At 34.1% G+C, this 22,249-nt stretch overlaps 1 protein-coding gene across 1 annotated transcript in view; it reads right to left on the reverse strand.

The window, feature by feature from the left end:
- LOC128188492 (protein hobbit-like) overlaps positions 1-22,249 on the reverse strand; it is a 45,452-nt gene that overhangs the window by 10,754 nt on the left and 12,449 nt on the right. The window contains exons 2-37 of the mRNA XM_052859574.1: positions 22,050-22,173; positions 21,055-21,104; positions 20,683-20,809; positions 20,387-20,505; positions 19,219-19,279; positions 18,417-18,503; positions 18,080-18,125; positions 17,069-17,131; positions 16,902-16,963; positions 16,326-16,384; positions 16,017-16,129; positions 15,805-15,869; positions 15,437-15,606; positions 14,744-14,898; positions 14,370-14,518; positions 13,875-14,145; positions 13,406-13,512; positions 13,044-13,130; positions 12,592-12,703; positions 11,463-11,577; positions 11,165-11,276; positions 10,747-10,835; positions 10,522-10,591; positions 10,309-10,410; positions 9,769-9,919; positions 9,440-9,650; positions 8,962-9,134; positions 8,707-8,805; positions 8,220-8,486; positions 7,838-7,934; positions 7,427-7,520; positions 3,186-3,329; positions 2,981-3,072; positions 2,448-2,694; positions 639-694; positions 445-541 (exon numbers count right to left, since the gene is read on the reverse strand). Coding sequence (XP_052715534.1) covers positions 445-541; positions 639-694; positions 2,448-2,694; positions 2,981-3,072; positions 3,186-3,329; positions 7,427-7,520; positions 7,838-7,934; positions 8,220-8,486; positions 8,707-8,805; positions 8,962-9,134; positions 9,440-9,650; positions 9,769-9,919; positions 10,309-10,410; positions 10,522-10,591; positions 10,747-10,835; positions 11,165-11,276; positions 11,463-11,577; positions 12,592-12,703; positions 13,044-13,130; positions 13,406-13,512; positions 13,875-14,145; positions 14,370-14,518; positions 14,744-14,898; positions 15,437-15,606; positions 15,805-15,869; positions 16,017-16,129; positions 16,326-16,384; positions 16,902-16,963; positions 17,069-17,131; positions 18,080-18,125; positions 18,417-18,503; positions 19,219-19,279; positions 20,387-20,505; positions 20,683-20,809; positions 21,055-21,104; positions 22,050-22,173 — 4,243 coding nt within the window. The remainder of the gene's footprint in view (positions 1-444; positions 542-638; positions 695-2,447; positions 2,695-2,980; positions 3,073-3,185; positions 3,330-7,426; positions 7,521-7,837; positions 7,935-8,219; positions 8,487-8,706; positions 8,806-8,961; positions 9,135-9,439; positions 9,651-9,768; positions 9,920-10,308; positions 10,411-10,521; positions 10,592-10,746; positions 10,836-11,164; positions 11,277-11,462; positions 11,578-12,591; positions 12,704-13,043; positions 13,131-13,405; positions 13,513-13,874; positions 14,146-14,369; positions 14,519-14,743; positions 14,899-15,436; positions 15,607-15,804; positions 15,870-16,016; positions 16,130-16,325; positions 16,385-16,901; positions 16,964-17,068; positions 17,132-18,079; positions 18,126-18,416; positions 18,504-19,218; positions 19,280-20,386; positions 20,506-20,682; positions 20,810-21,054; positions 21,105-22,049; positions 22,174-22,249) is intronic.

Genomic DNA, 22,249 nt, shown 5'->3' on the forward strand with positions numbered 1-22,249 from the left:
CACTGTATAATCTATAACCAATGGCCTGCCACCACTAAATATTTACTGTACCTCTAAATCACAATTCAATATCTGCAACAGTGATCAATCTACTGTGTAGGTAACTTGAACTGTCAGTCATTTTTATAAAATTACTCAGTGCTTAATTTTCACTACTTGCTATTAAGACTCAAATTCCATGGTTTTAATTTCTGGTAATAGTAAATCACTACTTGCTTTTTTAAAAGAACCAAAGTTGATGGTTTTAATTTCTGGTAATAGTAAATCACTACTTGCTATTAAGAACCAAATTTGATGGTTTTAATTTCTGGTAATCGTAAAAATCCACTTTAACAATTTAGACGGAAAAATGATAAATCATAAACAGAGTGAAACTCAAACCATCATCATGATGACTATTTTTCCATCTACATAATCTATCTTAATTAAGTCTATTTCCTGTACCTTCTGCTCCTTAGGATCCGGCTCTCCCTCACTCTCTGACTCGCTCTCTGCCCCCTCCGTCTTTGGGCTGGTTACATCCCCTCTCTTGTAAGTCACCCTACATGCAAAAATACCTACACTGTAAATTAAAAAAGCAGATGGATCTGCAGGAGGGGTACGAAATCAAAAACTCAGTGTGGGTGACGATAACTCACCTGTTGACAGTTATGAACAGTTTTTTATCCACTGGATTTCTGAGCGAGACATTCAGCTGAAATTGAGACATGCATAATAAGTGTATGGTAGATAAATGGCTGCGGAAAGGATAAAAAAAAAAAGACCTTAATGCAAAACAAACATCTTATTTTTAAAAACATACTAAAATACAAAACGATCAACTAAAAACAAAATCAAAAGCTTCTTTTGCAAAATCAACAGACATCGATGCAAAACAAATGATCACCGATGCAAAACCAACAGTCATGCACTGAATTTACGCTAGGTAGCAGATGGATAAAGAGAAAAACAAGAATTTCAGGGTTTAAAGAGTTAAATTGTGTAAATAACAATCATGCAAATCAAACGTTAAAGATATGAAACAATATCCTATAAAATCAAAGAATGTGATAATTACCATTGTTGTAGATAGAAAATTAGGCCCCTATCCCCGTAATACGTCTAATTGATAATAATCAATATTGACAATTACTGCTGATTAAACAAATGCACATATTATATAATAATACTAAATTCAGTCTGGATACTATATATATAGACCCAGGCAGGCCTAACATACATATATATGGATACATATACAATGCAGACATAAAAGATATACAGATACACATATTAACATGAACAGGAAGGCCTGCCCCCTCCAACTTTTTTTTCGCAGCAAACATTTGTTCTTTAATTAACATTAAAAAACCAAATTATCAAGGACTTGGTCCCCATTTTTTTTGGAGCATGTAAAAACTGACAGGGAAAATAATGAAATTAACAGTAAAATTGATGTTATAAGTATATGCATACCCCTGCCCCCACTCCCCCTGCAATGGATTAGGGTTTTTATGATTTGTGATTTTTTTTGTGGGTTTTTAATGGGTTTGCAACATTTTTAGAACGAGTCCATATCTCCCTTCTACTTTCAAAAACGATGCTACGTACCTGTATTGTGTAATTATTTAATGTGCAAGATTATGTAAACAGTGGTACTAGTACAATAATGTACAAACGTTTATTGAATAACTTATTTTATTCTATTACCGGTACATTAGAATAGTTTTTATAACCATTTCAATTCTTGCTACGATTTCTCAAAGGTACATTTTCTCTAGGAGAAAACGCACCCTTATTTAGTGATATGTTTTCTCCCGGTTACATTTTCTCCAGGGTATGATTTCGCCAGATACCTTTTTGCATGCCACCTAGCATTAATTCAGTGCATGACTGTTGGTTTTGCATCGATGATCATTTGTTTTGCATCGGTGTCTGTTGATTTTGCAAAAGAGGCTGTTGTTTTTGTTTTAAGCTCATCTGTTCCATATTGTAGCATGTTTTTAAAAATAAGTTGTTCATTTTGTATTAAAGTCTTTTTTACCCTTTCCGCTTCCCATATTGATACACAGCTGAAACTCATAAATCCCCATGTGAGCAATGCAGGATACAGATTAACCAAAATGAATGGCTTTCTGATGAAACACAGCACATTTTATGACTAAAATAAAACTATAATTAAACTTTCAGGTTTCATTTTTAACAAAAGAGGATGCAGAAATTCACAATACAGTTCGTTAGTTTGGGTCAAATTTCCTTAAAAGTATAGTAAATCATGATTACAGTAAACATCCACTTTACAGCTACGTCAGTTTCATTCACCTAATCTTAAAAATGTAAAAAATTATCAGACAAAACAATTTGCATTTATAGCAATTCAAAATTGCTTGTCCCTGCACTTTGCTATTACTGTTTTCTGTATGGGTTTTGCTATGTATTTCTCTGTATAGAGTGTCCTTGATCGGTACCTCATCAGCAGTCTGCCTGGCACTCTGTAGCCACACTTTGGCCGCAGTCAGGTCACAGCCGAGATATCTCACGCTCCAGTTAGCGGCCGATCGATGGAACAGGCCATCCTCTACAGGAACCAGGGTCAGGTCGTTACAGGAGTGGAGGACGAACGAGTCCGCCAACAGCTCCTGGCCGTGCTGCTTGGAGAACGACATCCAGTAGCAGATGTTGAATCGGTGGAGGTTCACATCCAGCTTTATGGTTCTGGAATGGAGAAAAACTCCAGATTTGCAACACAATACATTGTAAAGAGATGTACATTTATGCAAATAACTTTGAGGGGACTGTTCACTCTTTATTTTAAACTAGGTAGCATTAGAATTTGAAATAAAAGCAATATATGTGATTGATGTAGACAAGTTTCTGCTACTGCAAAAGAAAAAAGAAGACACTCTGTTCTTTACAATAAAACATCATTGTTAATTACATGTGCAGCTTACAAAAAAAAGTAAGGTGTATGAGTGCATGTTATAAAATCTATTGCACTCACTTGTAATGCCTGGTCAGTTGAATTTTTCTGGGTTTGGTGTTCTGGAAAATCCCTCCCCTCTTAATTGGTCTTGTCACTGAGGCTAGACATGTCTGGAATGGAAGTAAAACATCACAAATCTTTTAAATTGACACAAGTTAAGGAATATGTGTAACATATTTTTACATGTCTACTAAATTAAGTGTAAATAAACACATCTACTTACCCCAATTTTATCAAGAAACTTTAAAGTGCTGGCATAAAAAAGACAGCTTGGAACATTCAGTGTATTGTCCCTTTTTGGCTTTGTATCCATAGAAATCTCCAAGTTCAAGTTCTGAGATCTGAAGGCTCGGAAAGAGTCATGCTCCTGGAAATAAAACCAACAACAGGAACTTCATAAACCATTAAAAACTGAGAGCCAAACAAAACATGCTCTATCAACCCCTTTCTTATACTTTTCATTTACCATATCACAGCAAAATAATTTAATTCTGGTTGTAACACGCTTTCTGATTGGCTAAAAAATTATTTTATATCGTATAAAGAATGTTGCGTTACGTTTGAATTTTGTACAATTTTATGTCATTTTAAAGGTCAAATGACCGTTTTATCTACAATGAAGAGTGAACAAATTAAATTATAAGCAATGAATTCAATATTTTTTAGTTTTATATGATATAAAATGGTTTGAAACAGTTTACGCTTTTTTATAAACCGCTTTGCGGTTTATAAAGCGTAAACTGCCCCAAACCATTTTATATCGTATAAAACAAATAAATATTGAATTCATTCCTTAAATGAATGAGAGATGAGTTCATTGTGTTAGCATGAAAACAATGTACCGTATACAGGGATATATTAGCCCCTTTTGCCCATGTTGTCAGCGGGCAAATTTTAGACAGGGCGAATTTCAATGTTTCAATTTATTTCTCATTAAACATACTGTGTTTGGGCGAATTCAAGACGGGGCAAAACTACGAAAGCCGAGAAGGATCATTCGAGATTCGAGATTCGAAATACGAGATTCGAAATACGAGATTCGAGATTCGAAATTCGAGATTCAATATCTAATTTAACCAATCAAATCATGGATCTGAAACCTGTATCCTAGCAACATCAAACTGTTCTAAATAAAGATCATTCGTACATGCTCTTTCCTACAAATAAATGTCTTTATAGCTCTTAATAAATGCTATGTTCACTTCTCCCTACCTAACTAAATAATTATGTGTATTTACTTTTACACAGAATATCTAAGTAGACTAGTAATAATGCAGTGTGCTTCGCGGATCTAAGTGATTTTGTTTGCCCTGGTGCATTTCCACCTGATGCGTTTGAACCCTGGGGTATTTCACCACCAGTAATAGTTTAAAACCCGGGTTTATTCACCCCTTTTGTGTAAAAATGCGGTTATGGTAGAGAACTTCATAAGCGTAGCTAATTTTTTCTGTAGGGGGTCCTAGGCCAATTTTAAAAAATTTTACTATGTAAATTTGATAAGCTCCAATTTTCCCGAGGGGGGGGGGGTCCAGATCCCCTGACCCCCTCCTTTCTACATCCCCGCATGAAGATTAGGACATGTATCTAAATAATCTAAATATAAATAATCTGTCCTGTTTCACTAATAAATATAAGCATTACTTATCGTTTTTATGTATGCATACAGTGATACACTAGTACTATGATTATAAACAAATCATTGAGATATTATCACATTATACGGAATTATTAATAAATACATTTTTTTTTCCTTTTCCTCAGTAAACAACTTATTATGAGTCTTACTTTTGGAATTGTTTTCAATATAGAAGGATACCTACTCTCTACAATTAAAGGTAGGGATGATAGGGTGCCAATTTGTTCACATTGCCGATTTCTTGTGCAGAGAACAGTAAAACTTTTTAAAAATTTGATTGTGCATGAATATTTCAAAATTAATTGTTGTACATGTATTTTGTTATAATTCATTCATTGATATATCAATAAGAAAGATTAAAAGCATACGTTTCACAGCCAAGTTAAGTTTCTCTGTAGTTTCCTACCCCCCCCCCCCCCCCCCCCCCCCCCCCCGCACCAAAATTGACAATAATAACATATAAGTCATACAAATGTTTACTTTTTTTGTAAGTAAATCTATAAGGATATAAGCACTGCAAACAAAGATGTGTGTATTTAATATACTACTACATTACACTTAGCCAGATCAAATGTAATCAGGTTGAAGCTACAAGGGGTGAGTGGTGCAAATTTACCAATTTGTCGCCATACACACAGAACACCAAATAAAGAAACTGTGAGTGGTGTGTGGAATGCATAAAAGATGGCGGCAAATTATCTCAAATAATCAGTGCAAAAACCAACAAATAGACTGTTATTTGTTACATATCCTGCAAAAACATTGAGAAAAAATGTTATCGTCCCATAACATAGCCGATTAAGTTAATGTGTACATATGGTTAACGTACATGTAATTCTAATATACAAGAAGGCGGACGTATCAGGCGGGGATCCAGAAAATTAAATTTCAAAAATGATCGATTGAATTACATTAAATGCTTTGAAAATTGTTTTAAACTATCGCACGGGTCAAAATGCATGATAGAAGCTATGTACAGTGTAATTTGAAACTTTCATTTTATATCAACATGTAGTATTACTTATTATAACAAATGAGAGTATAGCACAACTGCCACAAGCAATACATGTCATCAAAAAAAATGAAACAATTGTCGTTTTATTTGCTAAAATGTGTGTGGTTCAAGATTTTTCTAAAGGACATACCCGATTAGAATTGAAAAAGAGTCGTACGTTTAAAACTAATTTTGTCCAATTTTTTAGTTTCATTTGGTTATATTTTGGTCCATTTGGGTAAATAGATGCACCAGCGCAGCTCTTATTTATATATAATCAGGCCATAAATTCAAAATATTTTCAAAAATTAATAGCTTTAAATCCAGTGGATGAAAAAAAGGAAAGCAAGTCGAACTCGATGAGTGCTAATACCTGTGTTGAATGAATGGTACAGTAGGATATGCGCAAAAAAGTCCTGTCTACTCTTTCCTACCCTATATTTATTGGAATATTAAATCCGATTATAAGAGTCAAATTAAAAATCAAGTACGGATATGTACCTGTTTATCAAAAGTAAAACTACTCATAATTTATCTACAGTGCATCGTTATGGAGCTCTACAAAAAGTTTTATATTAATTTGCTGAGCCAAATAAAAAAACCCTGGAAAACGAAGAGAAAACAAAGTGGGGACAGAATAACTGGCAAACTAATTAGGACTTTATAGCCCCCCCCCCCTCTTGAAATGTATATACTGAAAACAGATTATTGGAGTACAACATCCGCACACAATTTAAAGAAAATTTCATGTTTTTTTTATCATTTTCGCTAGCTAATGTAAGACATCACAAATACCCCAAACCCCCTCACGGAAAAGGAAATGCTAGGTGATGAGAGAGAGAGAGAGAGAGAGAGAGAGAGAGAGAGAGAGAGAGAAAGAGAGAGAGAGAGAGAGAGAGAGAGAGAGAGAGAGTCGATGTAAATCACAGGTGCGCTAACACCGTTAAAGCTTGCTAGTTGGTCTGCCCTACCCTAGCTACCTCCTCTCTTTTCTCCTTTTAGAGGCTTAATTATTGTCTATTATATATGCTTGTAACAAATCAAATCAATTTTAAATTCTAAATCAAAACTGCATGAATTTTACACTACAAAACTCTCTCTGTGTCTGTCTGTCTGTCTGTCTGTCTGTCCGTCTGTCTGTCTGTCTGTCTGTCTCTCTCTCTCTCTCTCTCTCTCTCTCTCATATCGACAATGGCATTGCCATACCCTACAATACACTATTCTTATCTGGATTTTTGTCTTTGAGGTTGTAAATCATTATATCTTCTATGGTTTAAAACTTTATCATAACCTATATTTTGACATGTCGATTATTTCATTGAGTTTCGTTTCATAGCTAAAACATTTAGATTAAACAGATCTTTCTTCGCGAGCCGATTTTTACACAGTTGGGGCGAATACACTTCGGGTTAAAATTGTTCGGGGGGAAATACATACAGGGCAAACAAAACCACTTAGATTCGCAAAGCCAACAGTGTTATTTCTAATTTAATTGTTTATACTGTGTGGGGTTAATTCATCAATGTTTATTTAACCATGTTATAACCACTATATAAGAGCTATTAAGACATTTATTTGTAGGAAAGAGCATGTACGAATGATCTTTATTTAGAACAGTTTGATGTTGCTAGGATACAGGTTTCAGACCTAGATTTGATTGGTTAATTTAGATATTGAATCTCGAATTTCGAATCTCGAATCTCGTATTTCGAATCTCGTATTTTGAATCTCGAATCTCGAATGATCCTTCTCGGCTTTCGTACAAAACTGTTTACAAGTGTAGAAGGGCGAAAATTACACAGGGCAAAATTAACTCTGTATACAGTATATTTACCTCCAGTGAGTATTCGGGTTTTTTGTCAGGGGCACATGGCATCACAGAATGATGGTCGTTAGCATCCCCGAGGCAGATCCAGCCCAACTTGACACTACAAAACATAGGATATGTTAAGAGGCATGTTCATCAGAGAATTCAAAGCTTTCAAATGTATTATTCTTTAATGGCTATAATTCTTTAAGTAATCTATTTCTTATGTTTAATCAATAAGGCATATTTACATGCACATGTATAAAATACATTGTACATTGAAACAATTTATTAAAAAATAAATAAAATCTGTATACAAATGTACTGGGTATGAAATTCTCTGTGGTATTAAGATTATTTGCAAAGATAGAGGATTTTATGAAATGGATAACCAAATTACAAACTCATGTATGTGTACTGTTTCATTATAAAACTTACCTAAGACTGAGGTTAGGAAGATGTAATAACTTGCAGTCATCATACTTGGAAGCCGTTCTGGCATAAATATCCAAATCTCCCTTCAACCTAAATCTTGCTGAAATGTGCAAAAACTCATCAAATATTTTTCTCTTGTACCAAAATATTTCTGAACATTAAAGACACACAATCAATAACCTAGTCTGAAAATTAAAAAATCTTTTATCTCTTATTTGTTTTTTATATTTCATGTTACATGCATATGTGTATTACCATTGTTTGCTTTTTTCCGTTTCACGTAACATGCCTTCAAATGTATTACCATTGTTTCTTTTTCCTAGTTTTATGTTTTATGTATTACCATTGGGTTTTTTTCCCCACAGTTTTATGTTATATGTATTACCATTGGTCCAGTCCAAGATGAGGTCTGTCCAGGACCAGTCCATGAACTCTGTGGTGTTGTATGGATCAAAGGAAGCATGATAGAGCCAGCTCATCTGTTCTACAGACATAGTCAGTCGACCATGAAGAAGCAGACGGATCTTGTCCCACCATGTCATGGGCCTACTCGGGTCCACGGAGGGTTTGTTGACTAGATCCATTGACATGTTGAACTGTGCCATTGCTGGTTCCCAGCATGCTCCATAAGCCATGACCCAGGACTTTATGTCTAGAAGAAATGTCAGCGAAAGACTATTTCTTACAATGAAGTAGTGAGCAATTCTGTGTGTGTGTGTGTGTGTTTTTTGTTTTATAACTGTCTTTTGGAATCGCTTTTAATTTATTTTTCCCTAAAGTCAGACTTACAAATTTATGAAGTGCAATAATGTCACTTTAGCCTGACTCGTTCTAATGATTATTTTGGAATGCACACTGGTACTGGTACTTACCACAGCTGAAGTCATGATAGAACTTAAGAGCTGGAAGGTTTCTTTCCACAGACATCTCCCCCCATGGGCCTCCAACTGACACCTTGCATGATCTTTTAGCTATTAACACAAAAAAAACAGAAGCAATGATCTGAAGATTGCCACAATATCTGCTTTTATTTAACACATTTTGAAGCCATGGCAAGTTCGTCACAAACTTCTGAAGTCCACACATTTCTGAAACAGTTACTCTAAATAAAAAAAATGTGAACAGACCTCTTTTGAGCCCCTCCTGCTCTGCCCCGATCAGCCTCCCCCACAGATGCATGTCCTTGACCTCCAGCCATGGCTGGGGGTAGTCCCTCATGGTGACCATCCAGGAACTGAGACTCACGTTGACCATACGACACCACAATGTCAGAAACTCCAGTCCTTCTGATGGGTAGGGACTGTCAATGAAAGGTCACAGATATAAATAAATAAGACATTATTTATATACCGTCACATGTACAGGTACATGTAAAATAAATCAATTCAGATTATAAAAAAAAGAAAGGCCCATAGCGAGGAAGGCATTTTATCAAACGCTATCATGATCTGAATATTAGCCTACATAGGAAAGTGTAAAATTATTGTAAAATAAAAATCCATGCATAAAATTTTTGTAGCGTTGTCATCTTGAATCAAATATGTACATGTAGTACTGATAAACTTTTCTTCTACAGGTGTATGAAAAAATACTGCTTTTTGATACCTGTCTTTATCAATTTCTTGCATGTGCTTGACAACATTTTCTTTCCCATGGAATGACAGATCAGCAAAGGCTAAGATTTCTAAGTCTTCCATTGCCCAGGTAAACAGCCTTTTCCTCATTGGCGTCTGCTCGTATAACTTCTGTGAGCGTTGGATGTAGATCTCGCTGCTTTTCTTTGCCAAGGAAGCGTACAGTTCTTGTAGTTTATCAGCTGTTAAATATTTTGTTTAATAATATATATTCTGTATAAAAGCAGTCATTGTTGCAGTCAGTAATAAATTAACACATTGCACAAATTTAAATTTTGCATCAGTGAAGTGATATCCCACCTGGAATGATGACCCTGCTCCTTGTTTCCTGGATCTTTTGATCCAGTACTTTCTTCCTCTTAATGCCCTCATTGCATTCATCTTTCAGTAAGTCATAATTATCCCCAAGTTTCACTTCGAATGGGTCATCACTGAGTTGCACAATGAATAACTGTAGAAAAAAAAAATTTCAATAAAATCCAACGTAATAGAAATGAGCATTAAATCAAATTTCCACACATTAACAATACAGGTATACAGATCTTTCTTTTAAATTTATCTAAAGTCTATCTTGTAATAGGATGCACTTGAACATCAGGAGTAGGCCTACGTTAGACAAGTTTTGATAATTACAAGATAATTCTATATGTTCCTGTAAAATGTTGCTAAGACAGTTGAACTTCAGTATCTCAAACATGAATAGCATGTATCATAGAGATTTCAAATGGAGTAGGGAATCCCAATAACATTTTTTTTTCAAGGGGAGGGGAGGTCTACATATTTTAACCTCCAAGAAATACAAAAGTTATGTTGACAGTATGTCTAAACTGTATACTGTACCTTGGCTTTGATTTTAAGATCTGGGGGCAGTTTGCTCTCCAAAGTAAACTGCTTCCTTTGTACCTTATGTACTAACTTCCACCATTTGAAAAGGTTGATAAACTGAGAAAAGAAATTGAAATAGTTTTTTTTATTCTGAAATCAAAACATCATTTTGATACAACTTTGATTTACTTGTATACAAGTTATATCAATTCCAAAAACCATTCTCACCTCTTCAAAGCATTCGGCAAAGTTGTAGTTGAAAGGGAAAATAACTTCAAAAGTTTCAAACGATATATTCCTAAAATATAAATCAGAGACAATCATGAAATTTTTGTGAATATGATATCTTTACATTTTCTCATTAAAAACACTAAAAGATTAATTTAAAATAATGATAAAGAGTAATGCAAGACCTGAGTCAAGAGCTAGGTACTCTATCATTTTTGCACCTACCATGAACGGTTTGATTTTAGACTTAGATTTCCCAGGACAGACCTTTCCTTCATTACATTAGAATCACCCACTGCAGCAAAGAGGATGTCCTACAAAGAATAAACATAATTTTTCTTTCAAAAGACACTTTCAAAAGTGATAACAGTACTAACTGAATATCCAATCCACATTACTATATTTACACCATGGCTGAATTTTTTCTTTGGCATTCTCTTTAATACTACCAGTAAATTTTACATACAAAATTAAAAAACAATAAAAGCAATTGTACATGTTCAATATCATCTTTTAATAAGATTGCAAATATATAATAGTTCAAGGGCAGGCATCTACCATAAATGTATTTTGGAATCAAATTCAATTTACACCTACAGTTACTTGGTAAATTACCTGGTATTGTATGCACTATACAACTGACCTGAATGTGGAACACTTGATGCTTGTCACACTGAATGTCTAGACAGCTCATCTCCATCAGGACCTCTGTCACAGATCTCTTGATCACCAGTCCCTCTACTTGTAGTGTTACCCTACAGTCAAGAATGAATACCTTAAAGGTCTTGTGTACATGTACCATAGACATACATGTACTATATGTACTAGGTCTTGTTCTGAAAACACAATATTTTACCAAGTGCAAGTACTAATATTTTAAATGCTGATCACTATAAGAAAAAATTTCAATATTTCGCTGTGTAGAGTGAAACATCACTCACGTTCTTTGCTGCGCCAGTTTCAGTGTCAAATTTGTTTTTGATGCTATAGCTATATGGATTTCTGTTTTGAATTTGTTGGATGAGTTTGGTTGAACTGGATTGGACTTCTTCCATTCTGTAAATGGAAATAAATGCTTTATTTCTGTTGATCAAGCAAATATAAGATAAAAGAAATGAAATATAAGAGCTAGTAAGTTCATGGGAAAATATTCATGCCAATACTTCTCACAAATGTGGACATTTCCACATTCACAGTTTAAAAATTGAGCTTTGCATCCCTATATTATTTGAGCAAAATAGTATGTAGATATAATAACCTAGCTGCAATAATGTAGCCCTCTCCGATTTTTTATATCTGATGTTTACTGGAGAGGGCTACAATTCCACAGGATCTCCGTAATGGTGCAAAATTAATTTTTTAATGCGGCTGACTCCGGTCTGAAAAGATCGATTTTATATTTGACTTCCTTTAGATAAAATGATTTTTTAATTCAGGCTGAACAAATTAACCGTATATAAATCAAAACCAGATAAAACACATAAGCATGTTTACCAGTCGTCTTTTTCAGCAGCCATGACAGTTCTCGTGTGATTTTATGGGATGTACGCTTGGAGTTTTGATGGGCTTGATAACGTGAATGTCAGTGTAAATAATCGTTCTTACCTGGTTATATCACTAAAACATCATTTAAGAAAATGGTATATAATGGAAAATTCATATTTACCGCGTTAATTATGTTTAAAATAGGGGAATTCCTATATTCAGTTCAAGATCCGCTCCTGAATTCTCATTGGCTGTCCCAAAATAAAACCGATCAAGGTCAGTAAACATGGCGGACAAATTTAACTTTCGTTGTTGACATACACGAAAAATAACCGATATATGGACTTTACTTGATATTTTTGGATTAATTTATGCCATAGACATTTACGATGTTTGAGTTCAGGTAAGAAATGCCAATGTTTTGTCATTTATGTACGATTTGAGACGAAATCGTTGCGGGAGTGAATCACTCCCGCACTTGCACCATTACGGAGATCCTATGGAGTTGTAGCCCTCTCCCCCCCCCCAAAAAAAAAAAAAAAAAATCGGGAGAGGGCTACATTATTGCAGCTAATAATAACCTACCCTTGAGCTTTGTGACAAGTTCTTTGGTGTCCTCTAGAGCCTGAATGACACACATATGGTGGCCGGGCTCCCACTGACAGGACAAAGTATGGGACACCCTGATGTCTAATACCTACAAAAACAGTACAATACTGATGTCTAATACCTACAAAAACAGTACAACACTGAGAGCTACGACATCCTCTAAGCAAATGTCCACAAAATAAGACTTATTCGACTTACAAGTAAATACATGTAAGTAAATAATGACTCGATGAATTATAAATACAGTTGAACTTCTATATCTTGAACACCCGATATCTCGAATACAATGGATATGTGGAAGTGATTTGTTACCCAACCACTTATAGTTTAAGAAATTTACCCTTGACATCTTGAATACTTGGATATCTAATTCGAGATAATGAGGTTTCACTGTAATGTATATTTAAGATAGACAAATCAATACTTACATCACTTGAACCAGAATATTTGATTGCCACTTTCTGAATATGGGCTGCAGGTTTGGTTAAGGAGCTGGAACTATGTAGCTTCATGAACTGTGAAATGATTTGGGGAAATATGGATCAAAAGTCCATTAGAAAGGAAACATATGGTATTTGAAATGTAAAAGAGAGAGAGAGAGAATATATATAACAAATAAAGAAAATTATCTCTGTAAGTGTAATGAAATTCACTAATTTAACTACCCATGTCCTTTATTGTTACAACAAAGATTCTTCTGTGTATTTGGATAAAGGGGCATATTCTTACATGTTTTTTTATGCTGTGCTACGGCTTGCTTGAGTGTTTATGACACCAACACAATGCCTACCTGATCAGTGAGCTGTACTGGGATGACACGAGCTCCCTCTATAGCCACCGCTATATGTTTGGGCTGTGCACAAACCAAGACAGTGTCCACTTGCATCATCAAACCCACTAGAAACCAAAAATGAAGGAATGAAGTTATTACGGTAGAGTTATTGAAGTTTGTGGTGGCTCAATTTTCATGGATTTCATATGTACCACTCATCCATAAATTTACATCCTCAATGATTTATGAAACTCAGTATCTAAATGTATCTATACTAAAAGTCTTATACAAGTACAAGCCACTTTACAAAATAATGTCGCCATGATTCTGTTAAAAAATTTGCAAACTACAATAATTGAACCCAACAATACCCCCCCCCACCCCAAAAAAACATCATTGATTTCATTTCATTTTTTTGAATTTTCTTTTGGAAACAAACATGTACAAGTAGCTCCAGAGAAACAACATATACAACACAACAGCTCACCTTTGTAATTATTTGTAATGAACATGTTAATGTTAGTGGCCTCAAAGTTGAGTGTAGTGTTCAAATCCTCTGGAAGTTTCCAGGGCAGTTTCCCTGTCTTTTTGGCACTAGGCAAGGAGGAGCTCTGGAGAATCATCTCCCCAGAGTAGGAGCGAGATCGCTGCAGAGAACTGAAGAAACTCTGTACGATGCCGATGGTATTTGAGGACCACTCTAGCTGGCCATTCATCACAATGATTGTTACTTCTACATCCTTTCCAGACTTCATTAACTAAAATATATTAGTTAAACCATTTTAGTGAAGGAAATCATTATATTGCTTGAATTTAAATGAAAATATTATTCCACTTGTCTCCTGAAGATGTTAAGAAAGTTTCAAGAATGTGAACAACAATAACAGGCACTTGCTTTTACAGCTAATTATTGTAGTTAACTATAATAGAAATAATCTTTAAAATAATACAGAGGTTTAACTGTTTATAACTGAAATTCAACCTTAAGCACTAATGTATCTGTGTAAATAGGATGATCCCAGTAATGGCATTTATTATTCAGCTTGTCTGGTGCAACTGTACTTTCCATGGGTTGACAGTAGACTGTTTGTACCTCCAAATGACAAGAGAGGTCCTGCGGTTGGCTATCCCCTTTATTATAAAATGATACAGAAGCTTTATTGCTCATTCAAAGGAAATCAGGAAAAGGTTGTCATAAAATCTTGTAACACATCAAATTCATTTGTTTTGGAAAAATCTGAGAAGTTTTCTTTATCAATCAAAAACAGTAACAATTACAAATATGACTATGATAATGTCTATAAGAATTCTGTGCACAAGAAGATCTAAGAATATGTACTGCTGGCTTACACTAACCTGCCACTCCTGGAAAGACTGCAAAAGAGAACTTAGTAGATTGCACACCAACATGGAGACCGGTACATATAGCAGACGACACAGCGGAGGAAACATCATGGAGCTGAACAATACAGGAAACCTCACGACTGTGGAGGAAGTCATGAATCTTCTTTCTGCAAAATAAAAAAATATTTACTTTATTTTTGCAAATATTTCTATCATACACCAAAATTTTTTGTACAAATCATCTACAGTATATTTGCATAAATTCCAGCCAAAAAGCCAATGCCTCATTTAATTCTACCTTGATGAATGATGAAAACATTTTACTGACTATGTTTAGATAGCATTAATACTGTTAACATATTGCATAAATTAGCTCATTTGAATACGGTATTTTCAAATAACTCATTAGAGAACTTCTTGTTCAATTGTAATGTAGCTTTTTTATATGTATATTTGTCAGTCTTTTGAATAAATGGACATGAAAAGGAATAAAAAGGAGCTTAAGTCTGATAACCACTACTTTAAGTACACGGACACATATTTACAGCTTTTCATCAAAATCCCAACCTTTTCTAAATCAAGCATAAATTCAAATGTATTTTTGCATATATTCAAGTAATTCTAAGCCACTTTAGGCAGAAAATATCATGAAGTATATAATATACCTTTACATATACATGTACTGTATATAGAGTAGATATGTACCTTAGGGGCGATGATTGACTAGAATTGGTGGGTATGACAGGCAGTGGTGGGGTGGGTTGTCCCTCAAATAATCGAGAGATAATACTGCTCCAATATTGCACTTCATCATGGTGGTAGTGGAAGTATCCACCATGCAAAGCCAAAGAACTCTCTATGGAATCAATTCCCAGCTATAATAACATCAAAAACATCTCATAATGCAAATTATGTATATTGGTACAGAACTGTCAGTGAAATATCAGTCCTTCCGATCAAAGAAAAAAGTACAATTTCCATTGGAAATATAAAAAGAAACGAATGCTGAATAAATGAATTGGGTTAGTAGTACGATGATCCTGGAAGCCCATGTACAAGCTTAGGCACTATACCTTGCATTTGATTTTCAAATTAAGTAAATCAGCAAATCTTGCTTGTGGAGATTTGGTATGGAAATCTGAAACGATCCAAACAACTCAGGTACAATAATATATATTTGTTTACATTAACATTTATAAGTTGGATACACACACACACACACACACAAACACACTCTCACTCTCTCTCTCTCCCTCCCTGTCTCTCTCTCTCTAATCAAACTCACCATCTATAATAATGTTCAGAACTGCTCCTTCCATACTACTTCCATTAACTTCTTGTAAGCTCTTTCCTTTAAAAAACTCTGTGTGGAACATTTTCAAACTTATGCTAAGAGTTCTGTAAAACAACATTTATCAAAATTAGTCATTTTTTGATCACAGTTGGCTTTTTTCTCTTAATACATGTATAAAGTTTTGGATTTTTTTTTTCGGGGGGGGGGGGGGGGGGGAGGATCTTCAATAAAATTTTCATGTTTTTGAATGAACCTGAATAAATAATGAAAACAAATAACAATTATTTACATCATAATTACCTCTGTTTGTTATCTCTAACTATCACTGTATTTAAATCTGTTATGTCTATTCCAACCTCCTGTAAATAGGATAAACAACATTCAATCACATAATCAAATGTTCAGGAGAGCTGCAATTTTTGTCAAGGAACAAGTACCGATACTGGTGATCATTCACAAATATATTGCAGTTGAATCTCTCAAAGGCATCACTGATCAAACAATTGAAAATAGAAAATACGATAGTAAAGTTTCTGCAGATACATTTCCCATGTTCATGAATATTGATAGTCTCTTACTGATAGTGGTAAAATTAATCCCAATAAAAACTTCAAATGATTAATTTTCAAGATAAATTCACATTAAAATCACAACAAAGGGAAAAACAATCTTTTCTGTCTCCTTAGTTCTACAGTAAAACACAGTTATAGCGAACACACTTATATGAGAAGTAATTTTCATTCCCCATGACTTTATTATATGTTGTAAATTTGACATATATAGCAAAAAATACTTATAATAGAGCATTATTGCCCATCCCTGGCACTTCGTTATAAGCATGTTTTACTGTATCATGTTTTAAGCCATCGCACTTACATTTGGAATCATCTGTTCTAAAGGAATGGTTGCACCAGGGTTTTGATGGTGTAAGGACCTCTCTGTGAAAAATAAAGTCTCAGTGAGACACAGATCATAAACAGGTGACTCATATACATGTATATACTGTACATGCACAGAAACATTTTCCAGATTTACAATCATACCCTCTGTAGCTAAGGCTGAGGCCAGGCGAGACCTTCGGACTTCTTGTAATCCAGTGAGGAAGGCTGTGAATAAAAGAAAAAGAGTTCTTTGTAAAGTACTGTAATCCATTCACTACAACATTATTTGCATAACTGACCAGTGATAGACTGGTTTGTGGAGATTAATAGATAATCTTACACCAATACATGAGACACCAAAGAACCAATTTTTGCCAAATACATACACATGTAGATGCCTTTTGATTGATAATCATAGCATTTCATAAAACATTATCTGTATGAATTTACAAGTTCTTGACACTGAGCAACTATTATTTTACTTTTAAACTTTTAAGCGAGGTTTCTCAAATTTAAAGTTCCAAGCAAATTTTGTATCCCTTCACTTTGTAAAACAGATCAAAGGTGATAATGAAGTGATATTTTCAATAGCATGCAGTATGAAGAAACATGCTCATAAGTGGTCTAACATTTGTGAAGTTTTGATCCACATGAGTTTTCATCTTTCCCTAATCTATTTTGTCCAAAATTTGGATCAATTGATTCAATTACATACACATAAAGTTGTTTTATATACCGGTAAACTAATCAAGAAATTTTTATGTGAAGAGAAGACTTTAATTCTTATTGCAGATTGACATGGGTTATCTTTCTTAGACCTGATATATCATACCTTTAGCACTCAGTTCATTTTACCATTTATGCAAGACAGTTACCAGTGCATATACATGTATTTAAAAAAAAGATCAAAAAAAGATGTTATTTTGTTCAGACATTAAATGTTGATATTAATATGCACTGCACTTACAGCATATTGAGACGCATAGGCAAAATTCATGTTTATAAATCAAATAAGGCATCATATCCAGAATTCAATTCTGAATATAAATTATTTAATAAATATTTTTTGTATATTTTCATTTATTGTCTCCTCCATTTAAAAGTTTAATATCTGGCATTTGAATCTTTTGACATGAAATGCTTGAGCATAAACTAAAACTCCCAGTTTTATACCTTCTGTCATCATTGCCCAAGGTTTCTTTACCAAAACTCTGGCTGACTGAAATTAAAAAAAGAAAATACACATCATGCAAATTTTTTTTTAAATCTCAGGAAAGAAATATATTTGTATTCAAATAGTTTTATTAAAAGACTGTACCAAATATATTTTTTTAAAAAATACAACTTCTCAAGAACAGTACCAAACTATATATTACATAAACTGTCAAAATCTGTCCAAAGATTCATATTTTTTTTCCATTATTAACTGAAACTCTTGACTTCACAAGTATCAATATTAGATAGCATTACATGTATGATGTCTTAGTACAGAGAGCCTGAGGGATCTAACCTTGATCTTGGATCCACTTTCTATCAGTGCTTGGAGATGGATTAAGTTCCATGACACCTCGGCTAAGCATGGCTCTGTATTCTCTGTCTGTCAAATCAATACCAAAAAAAAATTACTCCAATATTAACCTCTAATACAAAATCAACATTGAATGATTCTCTTTTATTACCTCTTATTCACAATTAATCAAAATACCAGATACATGTATTAACCTGTAGGGAATGTAGACAATACCTCAATTTGGATATTAATCGAGGTTTATCTGTCTTTCTTTTTAATGTCAATCATTAAAATAATAGTGGTTTTTTTGTGCCTAGTGATATATCGTAATTAGAATTGTCCAAATTACCTCATAATAAGAAAGCTTACTTCCTATTAATGAAAACAAAGGGAAAAAATGTAGAGCATTGTCAATCTTACTTTCTCTAAATTATATTTTGAAAGTAATGGTTTTGAGCATGTAGGATGTCATGCCCTGGTTAATAGGATAAAGAATTTTGGCCAGTTTGAATTCTTAACCAATATATCAGTAACCAAAATGAAAACTTTTATAGTATTGCTTTCTTATTTTATATTCATCTCTGCCTATAGCCTTATTGTAACATTACAAAAAACTAATTTCTAAAAGCTTAAATGCAATGTAATTTCTCTTACTAAAATGCATACAAATTATTCTCTTTTAGTACCTTTATTGATTAAAAATTTACGATGGGGTTTTTTTTTCTTTAACAATACATTCTTTTTAATTATTTTTACATTGTCAACATCCTGATATGAGAAAACATCAATTCACTTCACATACCGTCTGAGGACTGCGTAAAGCCTGACACTTCACACTGTCAACATCAAAAGTCAGTTGATAGCTGGAAAAAAGAGATTTAAATGAAACTCAACAGCTTTATTTATTTACAAGGACCTTGGGTGCAAAATAAAAATGTAAAAAGTAACAGCATATCTGCTTCACTTGTCTATAAGACTCCAAATTATAAGGGATTATAATGGGAGGGGGGATCAAATGCAAGTGATGTTAAGATTGACAGAATCACTCTTCATATGGATCACACTTACCTGCCCTCTATGACAGTGATATCCAGACTGAATACCATTTACCAGGCCTTAATTAGGCCTAAAAAAAAAATTGTGTGTTTAGGGTAACACTGATGAAAAAATTAGGTTAGGTAGGTAGGGATTTTTTTTTTATTTTATCATATTTTTTTTTGCACGAATCCTAAGAATGTTTGTTTGTTTCATATTTAAAAACGTTTTTTTTATTGGAAATAAGATAAAATTCACAATCGGATAAAAACAGACATCTAAAAATGGTAGGATCGGGCCATTTTTGTAGGTTAGGTCGGGTTACCCGAAACACACAACCTTTTTTTTTAGGCCTTACAGTGATATCCATTTTAACAGAAATACTCTTCACATTGATCAAACTTACTAGCCCTCTTTGACAGTGATATTCAGATTGACAGAATCACTCTTCATCTGGATCACACCTGCCAGCCCTCTATGACAGTGATATCCAGATTGACAGAATCACTCTTCACACTTACCAACCATCTATAACAGTAGTATCCAGTTTGACAGAACCACTCTTAACATTGATCATACTTACCTGCCCTCTATTACAGTGATATCCAGATTGACAGAACCACTCTTCACATTGATCAAACTTACTAGCCATCTATGACAGTGATATCCAGATTGACAGAATCACTCTTAACACTTACCAACAGTCTATAAGTGGTATCCAGTTTGACAGAACCACTCTTCACATTGATCACGCTTACCTGCCCTCTATTACAGTGATATCCAGATTGACAGAACCACTCTTCACATTGATCAAACTTACTAGCGCTCTATGACAGTGATATCCAGATTGACAGAATCACTCTTCACACTTACCAGCCATCTATGAAAGCGATATCCAAATTGACAGAATCAACCTTCATCTGGATCACACTTACCAGCCCTCTATGACAGTGATATCCAGATTAACAGAATCACTCTTCACATGCACTAAGCAGTCTTGTATCATGGTGTTTAGCAACATCACTGTTAGGTTGGAGATTTTCAGTCCCAGAAACTGAAATAGTAGCATAATTTTCATGAACAGTTTACATGTACCAGATAACATTTATTTTTCTAAGTTGTTTATTTTTTAGCAGCTATTCTACTTTATAGTTTTTAATATTTCGTAATAATCTAATAATTTAAATTTGGATTTCATTAATGGAGTGTTTTGTGTGAAAGAGAACTCTACCTGGCTGTAATAGGCTAGTTTGCCAAGCACCGACTTCTTTTCTTGTGGACGGGGAGTGGATCCTTGATCTTCGTGGTGGACATCTGCCTGCACGCGAATATCCTGAATACATATCACCAGTGGTTTCCTGAATTCACAATGAACACGAGGAGATTACTTAACAAGTCACTTGTTCAAAATGTCACAGGTTTTATCTGACTTAAGGTCATAAAATTTTGTTTTCAATTTGTTTTTTGTTTTTATATTGTCAAATATTGCATAATAATTTCACAAAATGATTTTTTTTATTTGAGCTATTTCCATTTGCTAATTTGTACAAATTTCTCTCTGTCTTTCACTTTACTTTGTCAGGAAAAGATCTTCTCAACTTACTTGACATCTTGATTAAAAAATACACTTGATAGCCAAGCTTTCTCAATCTCCTGAAATAGAGAGAAAGATTGTGTTCATCAGTTGTACTGCATGAGACATAAGAGACTTATAGGCTATATAAATTGATATAATAAGTCTTGATTCCCTACAGTGTAGTGCTTAGAGTTTGTCCAATTCTGAAACTGACTGATGATATTGATTGACATTTCAAAGAATTTTATGTGTATTATTTCCATAGCTCTATAACAAGTCTTAAATACTAATCAAGGCATCAACCGCTGTACTCAAACAACACATAAATATTCATTATCCATAGCTTATGATCATGTAAAATTACTCTTAGAGTTCTTAAGTACAATCAGAAGGTTACCACAGACTGAAAATGATAAAACAGATCTGTCTTTGATATCAAATATCCAGATCAGACGTTAATAAATTTCTCTATAGAAAATTAACTTGTTGCATCTTTCTTTTTGTTCAAAAATATTGATCTGAGTTGAGAATGTACATGGAGGCATTTTGTCTTATACTAATTTGCAAATTCTTCACATTCATTACTGCAAGTGACTGAATTTATTACTGTCCAGGGATAATCTAAAATGGTTCTTTAATCAATTTAAAGATGACTAATATCTGGCCGATTTGAAATGAAGCAAAATATGATTAATGCAACTATTTGATGAAAATAACACACGACCAAAATTTAAGTCCTATACACAGTAACGTTACTGTAAACCAACTTTGATTTGCGATGACTTTAATTCGCGATTTACCGAAAATAAACTGGTTTGCAACAACCATTTTTCGTGACCATTATCCACACTCATTTTGATATGACAACCAAACGGCAAAGACTAGTTGGTGGCAAGAAATATTCGCAATGAAGAGGATCTCGCAAATGTTGCGAATATTTCTCGCACACTTATAAAAGTTGGTTTACAGTATGTTTCATGACAAAACAGAATACCACTCAACCATTGCATGGCAAAACCTACCACTGAGAGTCCTTTCTTGATGACTATTTGAACCTTCTTGCAGCTGAAGAGTCCCACGCTGCCGATCTTCACCAAGACTCCCCAATATCGCTGGAGCACCCACTGGGTCAACCATGCCAACAATCTGAAAGTCAAAAATAAAGAAAAGTCAAGTAATGGACAATTAAAGGAAGGAGTGGTTGCTTATCATTTTTCCTTGA

This window comes from Crassostrea angulata, chromosome 6 (genome assembly GCF_025612915.1).
Source record: "Crassostrea angulata isolate pt1a10 chromosome 6, ASM2561291v2, whole genome shotgun sequence".
In the NCBI taxonomy this organism is placed as follows: domain Eukaryota; kingdom Metazoa; phylum Mollusca; class Bivalvia; order Ostreida; family Ostreidae; genus Magallana; species Magallana angulata.